Raw genomic sequence first — 22,644 nt, forward strand, 5'->3', positions numbered from 1 at the left:
TTTTATACACATCAGTGTATACATGTCAATCCCAATCGCCCAATTCATCACACCACCACCCCCACGCCGCTTTCCCCCCTTGGTGTCCATACGTTTGTTCTCTATATCTGTGTCTCAATTTCTGCCCTGCAAACCGGTTCATCTGTACCACTTTCTAGGTTCCACATGTATGCATTAATATACGATATTTGTTTTTCTCTTTCTGACTTACTTCACTCTGTATGACAGTCTCTAGATCCATCCACGTCTCAACAAATGACCAATTTCGTTCCTTTTTATGGCTGAGTAATATTCCATTGTAAATGTGTACCACATCTTCTTTATCCATTCGTCTGTCGATGGGCATTTAGGTTGCTTCCATGACCTGGCTATTGTAAATAGTGCTGCAATGAACACTGGGGTGCATGTGTCTTTTTTTTTTTTTTTTTAATTAATTAATTTATGGCTGTGCTGGCTCTTCGTTTCTGTGCGAGGGCTTTCTCTAGTTGCGGCAAGTGGGGGCCACTCCTCATCGCAGTGCGCAGGCCTCTGACTATCGCGGCCTTTCTTGTTGCGGAGCACAGGCTCCAGACGCGCAGGCTCAGTAATTGTGGCTCACGGGCCTAGTTGCTCCGCGGCATGTGGGATCCTCCCAGACCAGGGCTCGAACCCGTGTCCCCTTCATTGGCAGGCAGATTCTCAACCACTGCGCCACCAGGGAAGCCCCGCATGTGTCTTTTTGAATTATGGTTTTCTCTGGGTATATGCCCAGTAGTGGGATTGCTGGATCATATGGTAATTCTATTTTTAGTTTTTTAAGGAACCTCCATACTGTTCTCCATAGTGGCTGTACCAATCTACATTCCCACCAACAGTTCAAGAGGGTTCCCTTTTCTCCACACCCTCTCCAGCATTTGTTGTTTATAGATTTTCTGATGATGCCCATTCTGACTGGTGTGAGGTGATTCCTCATTGTAGTTTTGATTTGCATTCCTCTAATAATTAGTGCTGTTGAGCAGCTTTCCATGTGCTTCTTGGCCATCTGTATGTCTTCTTTGGAGAAATATCTATTTAGGTCTTCTGCCCATTTTTTGATTGGGTTGTTTGTTTTTTTTAATATTGAGCTGCATGAGCTGTTTATATATTTTGGAGATTAATCCTTTGTCCGTTGATTCATTTGCAAATATTTTCTCCCATTCTGAGGGTTGTCTTTTCGTCTTGTTTATGGTTTCCTTTGCTGTGCAAAAGCTTTTAAGCTTCATTAGGTCCCACTTGTTTATTTTTGTTTTTATTTCCATTACTCTAGGAGGTGGATCAAAAAAGATCTTGCTGTGATTTATGTCAAAGAGTGCTCTTCCTATGTTTTCCTCTAAGAGTTTTATAGTGTCCAGTCTTACATTTAGGTCTCAAATCCATTTTGAGTTTATTTTTGTGTATGGTGTTAGGGAGTGTTCTAATCTCATACTTTTACATGTAGCTGTCCAGTTTTCCCAGCACCACTTATCGAAGAGACTGTCTTTTCTCCATTGTATATCCTTGCCTCCTTTGTCACAGATTAGTTGACCATAGGTGCGTGGCTTTATCTCTGGGCTTTCTATCTTGTTGCATTGATCTATGTTTCTGTTTTTGTGCCAGTACCATATTGTCTTGATTACTGTAGCTTTGTAGTATAGTCTGAAGTCAGGGAGTCTGATTCCTCCAGCTCCGTTTTTTCCCTCAAGATTGCTTTGGCTATTCGGGGTCTTTTGAATCTCCATACAAATTTTAAGATGATTTGTTCTAGTTCTGTAAAAAATGCCATTGGTAACTTGATAGGGATTGCGTTGAATCTGTAGATTGCTTTGGGTAGTATAGTCATTTTCACAATACTGATTTTTCCAATCCAAGAACATGGTATATCTCTCCATCTGTTGGTATCATCTTTAATTTCTTTCATCAGTGTCTTATAGTTTTCTGCATACAGGTCTTTTGTCTCCTTAGGTAGGTTTGTTCCTAGGTATTTTATTCTTTTCGTTGCAGTGGTAAATGGGAGTGTTTCCTTAATTTCTCTTTCAGATTTTTCATCATTAGTGTATAGGAATGCCAGAGATTTCTGTGCATTAATTTTGTATCCTGCAACTTTACCAAATTCATTGATCACCTCTAGTAGTTTTCTGGTGGCATTTTTAGGATTCTCTATGTATAGTATCATGTCATCTGCAAACAGTGACAGTTTTACTTCTCTTTTTCCAATTTGGATTCCTTTTATTTCTTTTTCTTCTCTGATTGGACTTCCAAAACTATGTTGAATAATAGTGGTAAGAGTGGACATCCTTGTCTTATTCCTGATCTTAGTGGAAATGCTTTCAGTTTTTCACCATTGAGAATGATGTTTGCTGTGGGTTTGTCATATATGGCCTTTATTATGTTGAGGTAGGTTCCCTCTATGCCCACTTTCTGGAGAGTTTTTATCATAAATGTGTGTTGAATATTGTCAAAGCTTTTTCTGCATCTATTGAGGTGATCATATGGTTTTTCTTCTTCAGTTTGTTAATATGGTGTATCACATTGATTGATTTGTGTATATTGAAGAATCCTTGCATCCCTGGGATAAACCTCACTTGATCATGGTGTATGATCCTTTTAATGTGTTGTTGGACTCTGTTTGCTAGTATTTTGTTGAGGATTTTTGCATCTATATTCATCGGTGATATTGGTCTGTAATTTTCTTTTTTTGTAGTATCTTTGACTGGTTTTGGTATCAGGGTGACGGTGCCTCATAGAATGAGTTTGGGAGTGTTCCTTCCTCCACAATTTTTTGGAAGAGTTTGAGAAGGATGGGTGTTAGCTCTTCTCTAAATGTTTGATAGAATTCACCTGTGAAACCATCTGGTCCTGGACTTTTCTTTGTTGGAAGATGTTTAATCACAGTTTCAATTTCAGTGCTTGTGATTGGTCTGTTCATATTTTCTATTTCTTCCTGGTTCAGTCTTGGAAGGTTATACCTTTCTAAGAATTTGTGCATTTCTTCCAGGTTGTCCATTTTATTGGCATAGAGTTGCTTGTAGTAGTCTCTTAGGATGCTTTGTATTTCTGCATTGTCTGTTGTAATTTCTCCTTTTTCATTTCTAATTTTATTGATTTGAGTCCTCTCCCTCTTGATGAGTCTAGGTAATGGTTTATCAATTTTGTTTATCTTCTCAAAGGACCAGCTTTTAGTTTTATTGATCTTTGCTATTGTTTTCTTTGTTTCTATTTCATTTATTTCTGCTCTGATTTTTATGATCTCTTTCCTTCTGCTAACTTTGGGTTTTGTTTGTTCTTCTTTCTCTAATTCCTTCAGGTGTAAGATTAGATTGTTTATTTGAGATTCTTCTTGTTTCTTCAGGTAGGCTTGTATTGCTATAAACTTCCCTCTTAGAACTGCTTTTGCTGCATCCCATAGGTTTTGGATCATCGTGTTTTCATTGTCATTTGTCTCTAGGTATTTTTTGATTTCCTCTTTGATTTCTTCAGTGATCTCTTGGTTATTTAGTAACGTATTGTTTAGCCTCCGTGTGTTTGTGTTTTTTACGTTTTTTTCCCTGTAATTCATTTCTAATCTTATAGCGTTGTGGTCAGAAAAGATGCTTGATATGATTTCAATTTTCTTAAATTTACTGAGGCTTGATTTGTGATCCAAGATGTGATCTATCCTGGAGAATGTTCCATGTGCACTTGAGAAGAAAGTGTAGTCTGCTGTTTTTGGATGGAATGTCCTATAAATATCAATTAAAGCTATCTGGTCTATTGTGTCATTTAAAGGTTCTGTTTCCGTATTTATTTTCATTTTGGATGATCTGTCCATTGGTGTAAGTGAGGTGTTCAAGTCCCCCACTATTATTGTGTTACTGTCGATTTCCTCTTTTATAGCTGTTAGCAGTTGCCTTATGTATTGAGGTGTTCCTATGTTGGGTGCATATATATTTATAATTTTATATCTTCTTCTTGGATTGATCCCCTGATCATTATGTAGTGTCCTTCCTTGTCTCTTGTAACATTGTTTATTTTAAAGTCTATTTTATCTGATATGAGTATGGCTACTCCAGCTTTTTTTTTTTTTTTTGCGATACGCATGCCTCTCACCGTTGTGGCCTCCCCCGCCGCGGAGCACAGGCTCTGGACGCGCAGGCCCAGAAGCCATGGCTCACGGGCCCAGCCGCTCTGCGGCACATGGGATCCTCCCGGACCGGGGCACGAACCTGTGTCCCCCGCATCGGCAGGCAGACTCTCAACCACTGCGCCACCAGGGAAGCCCTCCAGATTTCTTTTGATTTCCATTTGCATGGAATATCTTTTTCCATCCCCTCACTTTCAGTGCGTATATGTCCCTAGGTCTGAAGTGGGTCTCTTGTAGACAGCATATATATGGGTCTTGGTTTTGTATCCATTCAGCAAGCCTGTGTGTTTTGGTTGGAGCATTTAATCCATTCACATTTAAGGTAATTATCAATATGTATGTTCCTATTACTATTTTCTTAATTGTTTTGGGTTTGTTTTTGTAGGTCCTTTTCTTCTCTTGTGTTTCCCACTTAGAGAAGTTCCTTTAGCATTTGTTGTAGAGCTGGTTTGGTGGTGCTGAATTCTCTTAGCTTTTGCTTCTCCGTAAAGCTTTTGATTTCTCCATTGAATCTAAATGAGATCCTTGCCAGATAGAGTAATCTTGGTTGTACGTTCTTCCCTTTCATCACTTTAAGTATATCATGCCACTCCCTTCTGGCTTGTAGAGTTTCTACTGAGAAATCAGCTTTTAACCTTATGGGAGTTCCCTTGTATGTTATTTGTCATTTTTCCCTTGCTGCTTTTAATAATTTTTCTTTGTGTTTCGTTTTTGTTAATTTGATTACTATGTGTCTCGGCGTGTTTCTCCTTGGGTTTATCCTGTATGGGACCCTCTGAACTTCCTGGACTTGGGTGGCTATTTCCTTTCCCATGTTAGGGAAGTTTTCAACTATAATCTCTTCAAATATTTTCTTGCGTCCTTTCTCTCTCTCTTCTCCTTCTGGGACCCCTATAATGCGAATGTTGTTGCATTTAATGTTGTCCCAGAGATCTCTTAGGCTGTCTTCGTTTCTTTTCATTCTTTTTTCTTTATTCTGTTCTGCAGCAGTGAATTCCACCATTCTGTCTTCCAGGTCACTTATCCGTTCTTCTGCCTCAGTTATTCTGCTATTGATTCCTTCTAGTGTAGTTTTCATTTCAGTTATTGTATTGTTCATCTCTGTTTGTTTGTTCTTTAATTCTTCTAGGTGTTTGTTAAACATTTCTTGCATCTTCTCGATCTTTGCCTCCATTCTTTTTCTGAGATCCTGGATCATCTTCACTATCATTATTCTGAATTCTTTTTCTGGAAGGTTGCCAATCTCCACTTCATTTAGTTGTTTTTCTGGGGTTTTATCTTGTTCCTTCATCTGGTACATAGCCCTCTGCCTTTTCATCTTGTCTGTCTTACTGTGAATGTGGTTTTTGTTCCACAGGCTGCAGGATTGTAGTTCTTCTTGCTTCTGCTCAAGTGTTTTTATACTAGGTTTGAAGAAGAGTGGAAAGTCTTGGGGAAATGTGACAGGACAGAAGGGTATGAGCAAAGACAGTAAACTAGGGGAAGCTGAGCAAGGCCTGTTTGTTTGGATTCATCTTGGTCCCTCTGTTTTCAGAGGTAAGGATGTTCCTATCACAGGAGGGTCTTATGACCTGCTTCAGGGGTGAAGAGGAAGGTCAAAGAGTCCTTTTGCACATGCTCTTTCTCAAATTCCTTCAGCTTAAAATATTCAATATGTCAAGGTGCCATATTTGGGGTAGCATGTTGTGAACCTCATCAAATGCAAAGTTTCCTAAGGTCTCTGAGCCTGATCTGTAAAATGAGTGGCTTGCAATAGTGCTGTGATTTTCATACTCATTTATAAATCAGAATCACCTAGAGAGCTTTCCAAAAATATAGATTCCTGGATCCAAACTTGAGAATTCTGATTTAGTAGCTTCTGGGAGGTGGGGGTCCCAGGGCATCCATGCACTTAATAAACCTCTGCCAGAGATTCTGATCTGTGATGCCCTATCTGGCTGTAAAAAAGTAAATCGATTATCCTACAGCTTGTTACTTTCTCTTGACATCATAGCTGGATTCTGATGTGAGAAGCTGCTGAGGTGGCCGGGGAGCATCATTAAGAGAAAGTGCAACTAAATCATCTGTGTGTCAAATGAGGCTAATTACACCAGCAAAACCTGCCCTGTCAGCATATGCATGAAATGCGTAGTGGAAGCAGCTGGGAGAGATGTACCCACTTTCCCAACTCATTCAGCAAGATGGAAGTTAGCTGAAGCAGCACCCCTTACAGAAATTTCTAAATGTGTGTCATCATCAAAAACATTTGGTCACCAGAATAGAATCTGAATCTGAAAGTTTAGAAGCAACAATTCCGATCATTTTCTGAGGATAGCTTCAGATTTACATGCAAATGGTGGGTTTTCTATTTATACACATTTCCATCTAAAAGTCTCTGAGTTGCTCTCTGTAAGAACAGCAAGATTTTTTAAAGCTCTTTTGTTTATTGCTGTTAATATAATGGTTTCTATCATGGAAGTGGTTTATTAAATGTATTACATTTTACAGTTGCCTTTGTTTTTCTTTAAATGTTTCTGTGGTTACCCATGAAATATGAGACTAGTAATATATAACATCTATTGAGGGTTTTACTCTGTGCCATGCACCATCCTACTTAATTTCCATATCTATATCTAGTTCAGTATCTATCTGTATCCTCATTTAGTTCCCTCATTAATTGAATATGATAAATATTACTGTCAGATCTCTTTTATATGATGAGGAATTTGGGTTAAGTTGCACAGTATCACATAGTTACTAAGGAGTGGAACTGGGGTTTGAATCCGGCAGACTAATTCCAGATCTTCTGCTTTTATATTTATATCAGTATTTCCCAAAGTATGAATTTTGGAAAGTAATTACACAGGATATTAGTGATTTTTAAAAGAAAAAAACCCCATGAATTAACTAAATAAGTTTGGGAAATATTGAGCTAAATAAATTGATTTCTTTCACATACGATTTCTCAGAGTCTCTAAAAGTTCATGTGTTTTACAAATCTCTAAAAGACAACTGCAGAATATAACATTTCCAAACCTCCGTGTACACAAAACTCTTTTTGGTACAGTCTCTTTAGACCACTGTTTTGCTAGCTCAGTCTCTGAAATGATGGTCTGCAAATCAGTTGTGTAAAGTGGTCTACCTTGCTGCCTGCTGAGGCCAAGCTTTTATTTCCCTGTTATAGGACCAGGATGAAAGGAATCCTCACAGGGGAGAGATCAATAGTAAGCTGTCACTATGTATCTGTGTTCTTTATTTTAAAATGATCGTTCGAGTAAATTGGTAATATCTTTCTGGTGAATAGTTTAGCCATATATATGAAAAGCCTCTCAATCTTGGGGTGTTCAAAAAAAACCACTGGAGTAGGAAGAAAATAGTAGCACGTCCAGTTAAAACTTCTCACATTTAATTTTTTTGCATATGTTTTGTTATATAGATGTATATATAAATTTAAATTCATTTATATTTATAAATGGTATAAATATATATTGAAGAATAAGTTGACATATACTGAAGAATAAGTTGACAATGTGTATTTTATATTTATGTATAAATATAAATTATGTATAATATTGGAATAGTAACATATGTATATAATTTGCAAATAATTTAATATATATGTATTGGGGATGGGTAATAATAATATTGAGAGGATCACTTAGCCATACATGTAAAAAGCCCTTAATTTCCTCATATTCTTTGACCCAGCAATTTCACTTCTTGGAATATATTCAATTTATCCTAAAGAAATAACTTTGCATGTGTATTAATATTTAACTACAGGGGATATTTATTGAAGAAGTGCTTGTGAGCATTGAAAGCAGTCCAAATATCCAATAATTGGAGATTGGTTACATAAATTATGGTACTTCCATATAAAGAATCTTAACAGGGAGTTATTAAAAATTATGTAGTAGTAGGGCTTCCCTGGTGGTGCAGTGGATAAGAATCTGCCTGCCAATACAGGGGACACAGGTTCAATCCCCGGTCTGGGAAGATCCCACATGCTGTGGAGCAACTAAGCCGTGCTCCACAACTGCTGAGCTTGTGCTCTAGAGCCAGCAAGCCACAACTACTGAGCCCGTGTGCCACAACTACTGAAGCTCGCGTGCCTAGAGCCCGTGCTCCGCAGCAAGAGAAGCCACCGGAATGAGAAGCCCATGCACCGCAACAAAGAGTAGCCCCCGCTTGCCGCAACTAGAAAAAGCCTGCGTGCAGCAATGAAGACCCAACACAGCCAAAAATAAATAAATTAATTAGTTAAAAAAAATTATGTAGTAGTAAAATATACTATAACCTAGAAAAAACCATGATTTTTGTAAGTCAAAAAACAGATGACAAAAGATTATTGAGCTCATATGACTGGAAGAAGGGACTGACTGGAGCGATGAACCAAAATGTTGACGGTAGCTCTTAATGGTGCAATAAGGGGAAATTTTTAATTTCTTTATGCTTCCCTGTGTTATCCTAAGTTTTGTACAATAAATGTATATTTTTGAATAAGCATTATGTTCATAAGTTTCAAAATCTGGCAATTATAAAAGGGTATACAGTAACAAAGTCTTTTTTCCTAGTCCTGTCTCCCAGACAACCCATTTCTTTCTCCAGTAGCATCCATTGTTATTGGTTTCTTGTGTATCTTTCCAAGGATCTGTTGATAAAATCTGTATATATACATATATTCTTTTTACCCTTTATCACACAAAGAACAGCATACAATACACTGTTTTGTAGTTTGCTACATTGAATAATCTTGAGCACCTATTATTTCACCCATGTGGGAGTGTATCTGTAGGATACATTCCTAAAAGTGGAATGGCTGGTCAAAGAAAAATGTACATTTGTCATTTGGATAAATATTGCCATATCGTCCTCTGAAGTTATGAAAAAATCTTTTCATGATTTCTTCCAGTACTTTAATGGTTTGGTTTTTTTTTTTTTAACATTTCAATTCAGATCCCTTTAAATTTTTATCCTGGCTTAATGGATACTTAATAAGAAAAACAAATTATTTAAAACATTAAACTCCTCACTCATAGTGGAAATTCAAGGGCTCGTTGTCCCCATCTGTTAGATCACAGGATCTAGATGCAAATAAGGACATCTTGCAAAGGTTCAGTTTACGCAGCGGGTAACATAGCCAGACCTCTGCTCAGCTGTGTGCAGGTTTATTTCCTTCCAGAGTCTCATGGTAGTGAAGAATCAAGCCCTGAGAGCTTGATTTCCACCTGCAAATGAATTTTTCACTTCAGTAGAACTCAGGTCGCTGTTTGGATTTTCCTCCTGAAATATTGTAAGTCGCTTTCATCATTTAGATAAAAAGAAGTGGCCTCCCCTTGCAGTACTGGGATATGTGTGTATGGGCTGCATGACTTAGTGTAGGACAGTGTGAGAGCACATAGGAAGAGAACTAATTTTACTCCTACAGGGATTCTGGAGACCTGTTACTCACTGGCAAACCTAAGCAGCTGTACTGAAATGTCAGATGGATTTGCACAGCTGACTCAAGTTGCCGAAAAGAGAGGAGCATAGTAATTCCATAAATTGACCCTCTCCAGCCAAGCCCTGCTTAATATAGTTACGGCTCGAGCTTAGCAGCAGTCACTCCTAGAGGCTCAGCAAACACCACTGGGGTTCTTGGGGGAAAAAAAAATCTCTCAAGGTGGTATTGACCTGGGACGCTTGGTAACTGGGGGAACTTCTTGAGAGTTTTTTCTTTTTTAAAATCTTCTTTGATTATTTCTCCTTTTCTAATAAAGTATAGAAAAGTATAGAAAAGAATCATGTCGGAACACAGCAGGAATTCAGATCAAGAAGAACTCTTTGATGGGGAGATTGATGAAGATGAAATCTTGGCCAACTTGTCCCCGGAAGAGCTTAAGGAACTGCAGTTGGAAATGGAGGTGATGGCCCCTGACCCCAGGCTTCCCGTGGGAATGATTCAGAAGGATCAGACTGACAAGCCACCAACAGGGAACTTCGACCATAAATCTCTCGTTGATTATATGTATTGGCAAAAGGCATCCAGACGCATGCTGGAAGACGAACGTGTTCCTGTTACCTTTGTGTCATCCAAGGTAACCGGGGATTTGTATACAACAGAGAAATGGCTGCCTGGGCTGGGCTGGCACGTGTCCCTGTTGTAACTGTCATTTCTCAAGACTCCATGTTTTGTCGACGTTTATAGATAAATCAGAATATTTCATCCTACGCCAGATGGGAACTTTCTTTAACACTTACATGGTATAATTGGGAGGAAAAAGTGGTAATTTCTTGTAAATATCTCTTTAAAAAAATTGCCACGGGGTTTCTTGTGCAGGAAAGCCTATATTCTGTAGGCATGATACTTAGTGAATTAACTCATAACCCAGAAGCATTTGTCCTTTATGCTTTTTTTGGCTCACAGAACCCTTTAAGAAGCTGAATAAGGCTCTCCGTTCTCTCCTTCCATCACATGCATACATATGCAATGTTTCACATACAATCTCAAGGGTGTCACAGTCCCCCTGAAGTCCAGCCTCATGCTCTGCAATTAAGCCAAGTCAAATAACCAAAAAAATCCAGTATTACCACAGTGCATTGGATATCAGTGGTGAATATAGAAGTTGATGCTGTTAAGCTGTTTTAAAGATAGTTCTTTCTTTAAATATGTTCTTTATATGAAAAGTAAAATTGTGGTCCACTCTATGGGCTTTTATATCAGCACATTGTTTTAAATGTTTCACTTAAAAATGACTTGGCAAAAATAAGACAGAGATCCCCACAGGTAAAGTCTCTTGTAGTTATGCCTGCTAATGTTGATATATCTTGTCACATTACCATCATGCTGGCTATAATTTTAGGAAAGTTATAAACTGATTTCATGGCCAGGGGAATTTAAACATGTACTGCACTCAAGAAAATGAGTTGCTGGCTTGATCAGGTTAGAGTGTAAGGTACAATTTGCAGACGTTTTACAACTAGAGTAAAAGCCAGTTCTATATGAACACCAACTTCAGAGGAAAAAACAAATTGGGTACTTTTAACACTTTTTCTTCCTTTGGTATAATTTAAACAGCTTGATAGTTGGCTCCCCCTGCTGAGACAAATGAGAAATGCAAAGGTGAAGGCTTCAGAGTTAAGGTGTCATTTGTCAATTCCAACCGATAATGTCATAAGCAGTAAAATCAAGTTCTTATTTTTTTAGTTACAGGTTTATTTTTTATTGAGATAACATTGGTTTATAACACGATGTAAGTTTCATGTGTACAACATTATATTTCTACTTTTATATACCCTACAGTGTGCTCACCGCCCAAAATTTAGTTTCCATCCATCACCATACAGTTGACCCCCTTTACCCATTTCATCCTCCCGAGATCAAGTTCTTGCTCAGATGAGCCTCTGTGTCAAACTGCTACATCAGCTTTCAAAATGACACCTATGAGGTACACATACCTTATGGGAAAATGTGCTAATTGATGTGCAAGCATTTAATAAACATTATTGACATGACTGTCATTTTCCTTCCCAGACTAAGCAGTTGTTTCTAAATCTCTACTAATCCTGTCCCCTTTTGTAGCTGGCTTTGCCTCCTAGACACTTCCCTTCCAAAGGAACTGGACTATAAAGCCTGTCCCTGGAGTATCCAGGGTAGTTTTCCCAGAGCTGAGCAAACAAAAAGCAAAGTTTAAGGGTTCTGTTATGTTCCAAATATCAAACTGCTCTCATTTTCCCCACAGTATCTTATTTTCAGGGAAACTAGTTGTACACATTACATTAGATTGGCAAACATATTATGTAAATTTTGGTTAGGGCAATAAGGAAATTATTGTGTAACACAGAGTTATTGAATACAAAGATGCCTATTCAGCTATATACAAAATAAAGATTTCAATGAATGGATAAATCCATAAGGTTTTCAAAACAAATAATTTTTAACTGCTTCTGGAACTGAACCCCATCTTTAAAAACAATAGAGGGTCTGAAAACAAAATTAACTAGGCTTAATTTTAATACAGGGGATGAGATAAACACAGCCAAAAACTGTGTTCGTGCATGTGTGTGCCTATAAAAATTTATCTTTATTTTTGTTGTATTTGCTTGAAAAACTAATATGTGTACTCGGTTTTTAAAAAAACAGTCTAGAATTATATAATGTAAAAACTGAAAATCCCCTCAATCCTTCCTTTTCTCAGTTATCTTAATAGTTACCTCTCTTCCTCAGAGATAAGTACTTACTTGGTAAACATTACAAGTCTCTTTTTTCTATACATTTATAAACTTTTATATAGTGTGTATATATGTATACACATAAATACGTAAACAAATGGAATACTATACCTACAGCTTATTTGCTTCCTTTTTTCACTTAGTAATAAATCTTATTCTCTCCATTAGATACTGCTGCTCTTCATATTTCTATGTGAATAAACCCTCATAACATGTATTCTAACCCTCATAAACTTCTCTTTTAGGGAAAAACTCAAGAACAGCATGAAGAAATAGACAAAAGTAATAAAAATGTGTCCCAGTATTTAAAAGAAAAGCTTAATAATGAAATCACTGCACATAAAACAGAATCACAGGGCAGTGACAATGTCCAAGAAACAAATAATGAAGATAATGAAGATGATGTGGAAGATGAAGAAGATGATGCAGAAGATGAAGAAGATGATTCAGAAGATGAAGAAGATGAGGGAAAAGAAGACAGTGAAGAGAGTGATGAAAAAACAAAAAGAGAAGAGGAAGGTGAGGTAAAGGAGCAAATCAGAAATGGTGAGAACAACAGCCAACAGGTAACTGATAAAGTAACTGAAGAACAGAAAGACAGACCAGAGGCCCAAGAAAAAAGTGAGAAAAAAATATCAAAATTAGATCCCAAGAAGCTAGCTCTAGATACCAGTTTTTTGAAGGTAAGTGCAAGGCCTTCCGGAAACGAAACGGACCTAGATGGGAGCTTAAGGCGAGTGAGACAAAATGACCCTGACATGAAGGAACTCAACCTGAACAACATTGAAAACATCCCCAAAGAAATGTTGCTGGACTTTGTCAATGCGATGAAGAAAAACAAACACATCAAAACCTTCAGTTTAGCGAACGTGGGTGCAGATGAGAACCTAGCATTCGCCCTGGCCAACATGTTGCGTGAAAACAGGAGCATTACCACTCTTAACATCGAGTCCAATTTCATCACAGGCAAGGGAATCGTGGCCATCATGAGGTGTCTCCAGTTTAATGAGACACTAACCGAACTTCGGTTTCACAATCAGAGGCATATGTTGGGCCACCATGCTGAAATGGAAATAGCCAGGCTTCTGAAGGCAAACAACACTCTCCTGAAGATGGGCTACCATTTTGAGCTTCCAGGTCCCAGAATGGTGGTAACCAATCTGCTCACCAGGAATCAGGATAGACAAAGGCAGAAAAGACAAGAAGAACAGAAACAGCAGCAACTCAAAGAGCAGAGAAAGTTAATAGCCATGTTGGAGAACGGGTTGGGGCTGCCACCTGGGATGTGGGAGACGCTGGGAGGACCAGTGCCCGATTCTGGGACGCAGGAGTTCCTCCAGCCTCCTCTTCCTCTTCCTCCTCCTCCTCGACCTCCCAGTTCCCACGCAGTCCCCTTCAGTCGACAAAATGAAATGATGAAAAAGCCATCACACGCTCCGAAGTACAGGATGGACCCTGACACCTTCCGCATGGTAAAGCTAAAGAGGATCCAGCGCAAATCTCGGATGCCGGAAGCCAGAGAATCAGCCGAGAAAACCAACCTCAAAGACGTGATCAAAACACTCAAACCGGTGCCGAGAAATAGGCCACCCCCGCTGGTGGAAATCACCCCCAGAGATCAGCTCTTGAACGACATTCGTCACAGTAACATCGCCTATCTTAAACCTGTAAGTAGGAGGAGGGAGAAATGGTGAACACACACCACAATAAATGTCTCCCAACTCTCTTCCCTGCTCATTTTGACACCAGGAGATTGTCCCTAACTGAGGGAAATCCGTCAGCATGACCGGTAGATCTAAATGATTGGTTATCCTCAAAGACACACATCTATATAACTTCTGTAACAATGATACTAATAGCTAACATCTATTGAGCACTTACTATGGGCCAGATTCATTATGTGAATTAACTCTTACAGTCACTTTAACAACCCTGTAAGGCAGGTATTATTATTCTCCCTGTTTTATAAAAAGGAAACTGAGGATTAGAGATGTTAAAAAACACCTCTGGGCTTCCCTGGTGGCGCAGTGGTTGAGAGTCCGCCTGCCGATGCAGGGGATGCGGGTTCGTGCCCCGGTTTGGGAAGATCCCACATGCCGCGGAGCGGCTAGGCCCGTGAGCCATGGCCGCTGAGCCTGCGCGTCCGGAGCCTGTGCTCCTCAATGGGAGAGGCCACAACAGTGAGAGGCCCGCATACTGCAAAAAAAAAAAAAAAAAAAAAAAAAAAACACCTCTAGGAGAAACAGCTCAGAAGTGGTAGAGTTGACTTTGAAATCCAGTTCTGAGTCCAGGGTCAAGCTTTTATTCACTCCAGCCACACAGAGCTGACACAAGCAGAGATCCCCAGGGACCTGCTGCAGGAAAAAATAAGAGCGAGGCCTAATTAGGCCAGTGTTTGTAGATGAGTGTTTCCATAGTGCTTGAAAAAACAGTTCTTTTTTAGTAGATGAGTGGAGACTACCTGCAATTGCAATTATACTCTTTATTTTTTAGGTGGGTGGAAAATAATAAACTTAAGATTAATATCTCCATGAATAAATGGAGCGTTAAAATATTTTACTATTATTTCAGTTTTCATATTTACTATGATTCACTATTACTGATGCTGATAGGTGAAAATGTTCTATTCCTTGCAGCTTAAGTTATAGAAATAAAGTTTTTTATAGTCATTACTATGGGGGCATTTATGGAGGCTGAAAGGTGCGTGTCCAAAGGCCACAGGTGGTTGATAATTAACTATTGTTTTAAAATCTAGTATGTAATTTAGCCAAGATATTACATTGACAAAATAGTCAATATATTATTTCATCATAGAGAGTCAGTTTTTGTCAAGATGTTTTAAACAGATTTCCATGTAAGCTTGTTCTTTTTCTGCTTTTAAAGAGCTTTATATTCTCAAACAATAAAGGGAATTCCCTGGCGGTCCAGTGGTTAGGACTCAGCACTTTCACTGCCGAGGGCCCAGGTTCAATCCCTGGTAGGGGAACTAAGATGCTGCAAGCCGCATGGCGTGGCCACAAAAAAACAACAACCCAATATAATTGGTTCTTATTCATATATACACATGTATGTTCCTTATTCTCATCTCCTAGTAATGCACAATTGACAACATTTCAACATTTTATTCTTCTGAATCAAAGATACTTCCAACTGTGATTTAGAGGGACTCTGATTCTTCTTGGGGCAGGGGTCAGGGTGAGAGCACTAGAGGTCACATGAGATCAGGCAAGAGACCTTTGCCTGCCCTTGGGCACAACATCAACACTTTTTGTACCTGCTCTTCTCCAGGCAGCCAGACCTCTGTAGGGGGTGGTTCAGGGTGTTGTTTTGAGAGAGGCTAGTGCTGTCTCTCTTTAATCAGTTGTCAAGGCAAATCCAAGATGCCTTGGTGGCTAGACAGTCAGAAAATGACATTAGGAGAAATCTTTTTTTTTTTTTTTTTTTTTTTTTGCGGTACGCGGGCCTCTCACTGTTGTGGCCTCTCCCGTTGCGGAGCACAGGCTCCGGACACGCAGGCTCAGCGGCCATGGCTCACGGGTCCAGCTGCTCCGCGGCATGTGGGATCTTCCTGGACCAGGGCACGAACCCGTGTCGCCTGCATCGGCAGGCGGACTCTCAACCACTGTGCCACCAGGGAAGCCCAAGAGAAATCTTTTTAAAATCTGCATTAAAGGTGGCATGTGGATTCAGAGTAGACAAGAGAATGAAGTTTAAATGATCATCTGACCCCACTCCCTGCCTTCTGAGGGAATGTTCTGCTGAGCAAATCGGCTTTCCCTGGAGTTGGCTCCATTTTATCCATCTGCTTACCCATTATTGCAATAAATATTGGTGTAGTGCTGCCATGTGTCAGGCGCCACCAGCAGGGAATAGGACAGGTATAGCCTTAATTTCATGGAGCTTACAGTGTTGGTTTTATCATTTTTACAGTCAAGACACTCTGCCTTTTAGTCAAGTGAGAACACTTCAGCTTGGAGTCTAGATTCTAGAGCAAAAGGCATTAAGGTAAATTCATGATAATAATTACCAAAATGCCACACCCTACTAAGTAGTACATTTTTCATTTTCAATAAATTCTAAAGTGCTATCAGGGGTTTTTTTAAAATTATTTATTTATCTCTGGCTGCGTTGGGTCTTCATTGCTGCGCTCAGGCTTTCTCTAGTTGCAGCGAGCGGGGGCTACTCTTCGTTGCGGTGCGTGGGCTTCTCAACTGCAGTGGCTTCTCTTGTTGCACAGCAAGGGCTCTAGGCGCACGGGCTTCAGTAGTTGTGGCTCGTGGGCTCTAGAGTGCAGGCTCAGTAGTTGTGGCACACGGGCTTAGTTGCTCCCTGGCATGTGGGATCTTCTCAGACCAGAGCTCGAACCCGTGTCCCCTGCACTGGCAAGCAGATTCTTAACCACTGTGCCACCAGGGAAGTCCCAAGTGCTGTCAGTTTTGAGTTGTGTTTTGTTTGTTTTTAATGTCCGCTAAGGAAGAAAAATATGCAGCAAAGTGAACTCTGACATGGTTTGTGAATGGTGGTCTTGCATATCAACCTTTGCTTTGCAATGTCTTTTATCTATGCAAGGGACTGGCATCTTCTCCTGCTTTCAGTTGCCTGGCTTGGCTTGCAATAGACATCTCTTGATATGTATCTCAGATACAAAATGTCATGCAATTTCATCAACGTGGTCCTTTAAAATGCTCTGCAAGAGAAATGTGAAAATGCATTGTCCAACTGACAAAAATTCACTTGACTGACATCAATTCGCTCCCTACTGCTGTGTTTTTGTGCCTTGCTACATACATAATAAATGTCTGCTTTAATGCCGACTCATAGTGTAATCTCTCTTAAAAGACATTTTTTATCTTTTAATTTGAAATCATTTGAGATGTGTGGAAGTTCAAAACAGTAGAAAGAATTCTTACAAGCCCAACACATTTTGTCATATTTGCTTTGTCATTCTTTAAAGGATAGTTTAAATGGCAATACATTTGCACGTGTGCAATTCCAACGGGGCACAGAGCTCAGTGGAAGTGCTAATGGTATGAAAAGCTATACTGTGTTTGTGCTCCCACCTGCAGCCAACTATTGTAAAACACCGTTGACTGTAAGATGCTTTCTGATGTCAGGGCTATGGAAACATCGAAAAATATGCATCTTAGACTCAGTAAAATGCTGTAAACGCCATCAGTGGTGATATCACAAGATCCCAGCAGAAAGGGCTATTTTTGGCTGGTCAAATGAGACACATCCACCCTCACTTGAAGGAGATGAAACTAAAGGTTATGGGGTTTTTTCCCCCCACTTGTGTTGGAGGATAGAGATGCTCTCTAAATCCCTGGATTTTCACATATGAAGTTAAAACCCAATTTGGAAATCTTATAATTGTTTTTACTGATGCTCCTAACTAAAACATTGAATGTCCATAAATATTCTTAGAAATTATTTATTTTTAAAGGAAAAATGATTATTTTTTTCTCTCATGGACTTGGAGATATTATTTTTCTATTTTATAGAGCATAGTTCATGAGGTAGTTTATATTTTAAATTTGTATTTTTTCCTTTTAGTGTTTATTCTCTCCCCATCTCATGCTTCTGGCTTGGGATCCCTGAAATGAAGTTTCTAGCAGAGAATGAAGGGAAGTCTGTATACTTGCTTGGCTCAAATGCTACCTCTTCCAAAAAGCTGCCCATTTAATTCAGTGTAAGAGAGGTGTATTCTGGGGGCCAAGTATTGAAAACTAGTGGACTATAAACCCGATTTGCAGGCCTGTTTTGTTTGGCTTGGGTATTGTTGTACGAGTTATAAAATATCACATGATAATATGCAGATATCTGGCAGCATTTGAAACATCAGATCCAGCCACAAGGGGCCTGCATGTGCATGGCACTAATAAGCTGGATCTGTGTTGACTTCTCCCTTGAGATAGGTAATGGACTCTCCAGTTTTTCCTCAGTCTCCACCATGCCCTACTGCCTAATCCCTGGCCTTTTTCACTCATTTACATTACTTATTTGACTGCTGTAGAATTTGTTGGTTTGTCACATTGTTCTTATCGTTTTTAGCTATGTTTTAAAAGTCTTTGTCTTGTCTAACTGAATTTATTAATTGCTCATTTATTTCCCTCTGAGTTGATAACTCTGAGTCAATGTGATGCCAGCCCAAAACAAAGACATTAGGCTTGTACAGGTTTATCCCTCCCTGGTAAGTGTATGATTTCCTTTCCTCTTTAAAAATTTGGTGGTCCGCTCACTGCCTACCATCCCAGATGAGTATCTGTACTTTTCATTGAGATAAAAATCTCATCTGCAGCAACTATTTAATTTACTGAGGTCAACTGCGTTTATATTATATACAACTTTTGGTGCCATTCAAACAAGGTAACTATTTTAACATTCAGTTAATTTTACTTTGGGCTCACCTATGTGTGTCTGGACTGGTTTCACCTCGGTGCCTAAAGACATGATTAAATTTCTCCTTCAGAAAGATTTCAGTATAATAACTTCCCGAGCAGCCTTAATTAGCCAAAAGACTCCGTGACACATTAGCAGTTGTTACGATTACAAAAATGTAAGAACATAGACTCCTGAGTCTTCATCTCTGGCCATTTTTTCTTTGCCCTATTTATAAAATATCCTATTTCTTTTGAAGTAGGGTCTCTAGATTCTGTCTTTTTGCAGTTTTCTCCTTTTTCACATCTTAGCTTTTCCCTTTGTTTCAATTATCACATAATCTAGGACAATCCCCAAATTTCCCTTTCCCTTTAGATCACTCAGGGTTTTCTTAGTACCTTCATTCAGTCTGTCCCCAAACCAAGCTTTTCCTTTCTAGATCTAGTTGTTGTTTCTGGTTCCCAATTTTCCATGCTGTCTCCATTCTCTCACACATTCAAGTCTAAAGCCTCAGAGTTCCCTTCAGTTCCTTCCTTTTTTCTGTCCCTTTTTTTTCCTTAAAAAAACCCCCCAAAACCCAAGAACCCAAACCTATCAGAATCTCCAAGAACCAAGGCCAAATCTAGATCAGAGCTTTAGAAATGTTATACTCTTGATAGAGGGAGTCTCCACAGGAGAGGGCAATGTAACATTTCAAACTCATCTCAGAAGAGCATAAGTGGACTAGAATTATACAGACCAGGAACTTCCCTTCCCTAATACCTAGTGGAAAAAGAGTTTTTGATGTACAACTTTTCTAAAGTCTGTGATAGTGATTCCTAAATTTTAGCATGCATCAGAAGCACCTGGAAGGCTGAATACAGATTACCGAGCCCATCTCTAGAGTTTCTGATTCAGTAGGTCTTGGATGGGGCCTGAGAATTTGCATTTCTGACAAGTTTCTTGGCAATGCTGATGCTGCTCATTTGGAGACCACACTTGGACAACCACCGTTCGGTGACATCTATGGCAAACCATACCTCCTGAATTTTTCCCCTGAAGGACCTTCTTTTCCTCTCTGTCCACAACACTTTGCTCAAGTTACTTATTTTCTATCTCTGTCTTTCAAAATAGATCCAACAGGCTCGGCTCAAGTATGGCTTCTTACAACAAAAGAAAGGAAACCAAACATCAGTGGTGAATACCCTTCCTGTCTCTTTCTACTGGCCCTCACTTGTACCTCTCTTTTAGCATCTTCCACAGGGTTCCTTAGGTTGACAGCTCTTACAGGCACAGTGTAGGTCTCCTAGTGGATTCTGAGTTCCTCAAGGTAGGTCTTCCTCATCTATGTCCTGGACACCCATCGAGGTGTTGGCCCAGAGCAGGAACTGCAGTCGAGTGTGCTGAACTAAACAACCCCTGCTGAAATGGGTCTTCCCATCCTGCCCAATTGCTCCCAGTCTCTGTGGGTGTATGTACGTGTGTGTGTGCACTGTGTAACGCTATACACATGCACTTTTTTAAAAAGCTAATTTTAGCCAACAGGTGAAGGGGGAACAGGGCCCCCTAACAATAATGCGAGTTGATTCTTGTTTGTTGTAAGTTTTATATTTTTGTAACATCAGATCTAGCTATCTTTTCCTTTATGGTTTCTGTCTTTTGTGTTCTGCTTAGAAATGGCGTTTTTGAAACTTATTAAAATATTTGCCTATCTTTCTTGCTGCTTTTAGAACTTTTGGTTTTTAAAAAATATTCCGTATTATAGATGAATTAAAGGGTTAGATGTTAGAAGTAAGTAGGAAGCAAGAAGTCTGCTATTTTATTTCTTTGCCAAGTAGCTAACCACTGATCATTTAGTGACCCATTCTTTTCTCCAGTGATCTGAACTGCCAGTTTGGGCATATTTTAAATTAGTTAATATGTCTCTGGGTTTACTATGTTGGGGCATTGCCACGTTTCACTTTTCAAAGTATTTTTATTAATTTGGAACCCTTCTATGCATATAAACATATATCAGGAATAACATACTATAAAATATTTTTTCCATTCAGTAATACAGAGAACACAGTTTTGACTATTTGTTACAGCTCTGCAGTTATTGTAAATAACTGGCATTATATATTTTGTTTATTGGTGGTGTTCACTGTTGGTGTTCTCCTTGGGTGACCGTTACCAATCTGTAGTCACACCCCTCCTCTCCTGAAAGTCTGACACTAGGGAGGGAGAGAGTCAGAGCACATGGAGGACCCTTTAGTTTGAAGGCTGTGCAGGTAGCAGCAACACATCCAAAGTTCTCTCCAATGGGCAGGATGTTGGGAAACCTTTTTACGCAAAGGTTGTGGGCAGAGAACTGTCTAAGAGGGTCCATAGTAGATGGCCAAAATGGTTCCTCACGTTGGCAGGTGGACACGGGCCATAGAAGGAGAGACATTTTAAAGTCATTATTATACAAACTCTGAGTGTCCTTTGGACTCTGTCAGTGTTCTCTGAAAGGCACATCCATGATGGATGAGTCATCCTCCTAAAATATAACAGCACTTGAAACCCGTTAAGAACTTACCTTATCTTTATGTTGTTCCTGTGAAACAAAGCTCAAAGTTGACTTGCAGTCAGACTTTTGCTACTCTTTTGCAATTTTTTTTGCCCTTGGGCGTTCTCCAAATACTGTTGTAATATTTGGTGAGTATCACATTAGGAATGTGCTTTAAAGAGGAAAGACCAGTTCTTAAAAGAACGTACATTTTATATTCTTATGGTGGTATCTGTTTGGTGAGTATTTCAATACTCAGGAAGGCATTGAAATCAGGCAGATCTAGGTTCAAATCCAGCTCTGCCACTTCCTAGCCCTGTGACCTGAAGCAAATTGCTTAATCTCTCTGAGCCTGTTCCCTCTTTACAAGGTGGTCCTAAGATGAAATGAGGCAATGCTTTAAAAAGAAGTGTTAATGTTGATTACTAACTTGTATTACTTAACCCTTGTGGTAGCCTTGTGAACAAGATACTGTTACTGGCATTTTATAGCTGAGAAAATTGATGCCCAATACCATGCAACTAGTAAGTGCTAGTTCCAGGATTTGAACCAGGCAGAGTCCAGCACCCACCCTCTTGTGTATGTAATAAGCTTCACCGTGTGCTCAGAACCCTTGGATCTATCCCGTCATCAGTAAATGCCCACTTCATGGTGGCTGTGGCTATTATTGTTGTTTTATCATGATTTGAGGGGTCTCTCTGGCCAGAATTTCTAATCCGCTTTACACCCTTTGAGGCATGTACATTTTGTCATTTTTGCTGTAAAACACTTGAATATCTAGCATTAATTTTTCTCCTCTTTTCAAATGCTTAAATCACAGGTGCAACTGCCAAAAGAACTGGCATAAGAGGCAACAGAATAATCTCGGAGAAGAAGGAATTGACATAATGACTCTTGGATTAGAGTGTGGAGACTGTTTCAGCAGCATACTTCTGGATCCAGGTGGTGGAACTGGGAACATTGCTAACTGATACATGTATTTTGTAAAAGGCTTGGCCCGTGACAAAATAGGGGCTGAAAAGGCAGGGGGAAGGAGATAAAATATGAATATTCAGGGCAAGATTTTCTACTTCCAATCAGTTGGAGTGACTTAGGTGAAACTGAGTCTTCTAGCAGAAGTTAATTTTTTCGTAAACATTTGCTTTATTATTGCTTTCTTCTGGTAAATAACAATAAATACTATAGCGGTGTTAACTGTTATATTCCCATTTTTTTCTCCTTCCGTCTGCTCTGCTGTAATTCATCACACAGTATCTTAAAGGGAACAGAACATGTTTCACTCTGTGGAAATGTGAAGGGTGAATTGAACTCCAGGCCCTCCAGATGCTTTGAAATGGAAGAAATGTTAATTGCCTCCTCTTCTCTGGAGAATCAGTTGCGATTTCCGGTTTCCAGCCCTGCCTAGCTTTCTCTCTTGGCCATTTTCCTGTGTGTTAGGATATACTTCTGA

At 39.4% G+C, this 22,644-nt stretch overlaps 1 protein-coding gene across 1 annotated transcript; it reads left to right on the forward strand.

Annotated features, from left to right (window-relative positions):
* Nucleotides 1–9,879: 9,879 nt before the first annotated feature.
* Nucleotides 9,880–22,041, forward strand: LMOD3 (leiomodin 3; the record flags this gene model as incomplete). The annotated part of the gene is made up of 3 exons (XM_079712467.1): nucleotides 9,880–10,173; nucleotides 12,553–13,974; nucleotides 22,015–22,041. 3 exons carry the CDS (start codon nucleotides 9,880–9,882, stop codon nucleotides 22,039–22,041), a joined length of 1,743 nt encoding a protein of 580 aa, XP_079568593.1.
* Nucleotides 22,042–22,644: the final 603 nt, after the last annotated feature.

The sequence above is a fragment of the Hyperoodon ampullatus genome (genome assembly GCF_949752795.1).
Source record: "Hyperoodon ampullatus genome assembly, chromosome: 10".
In the NCBI taxonomy this organism is placed as follows: domain Eukaryota; kingdom Metazoa; phylum Chordata; class Mammalia; order Artiodactyla; family Ziphiidae; genus Hyperoodon; species Hyperoodon ampullatus.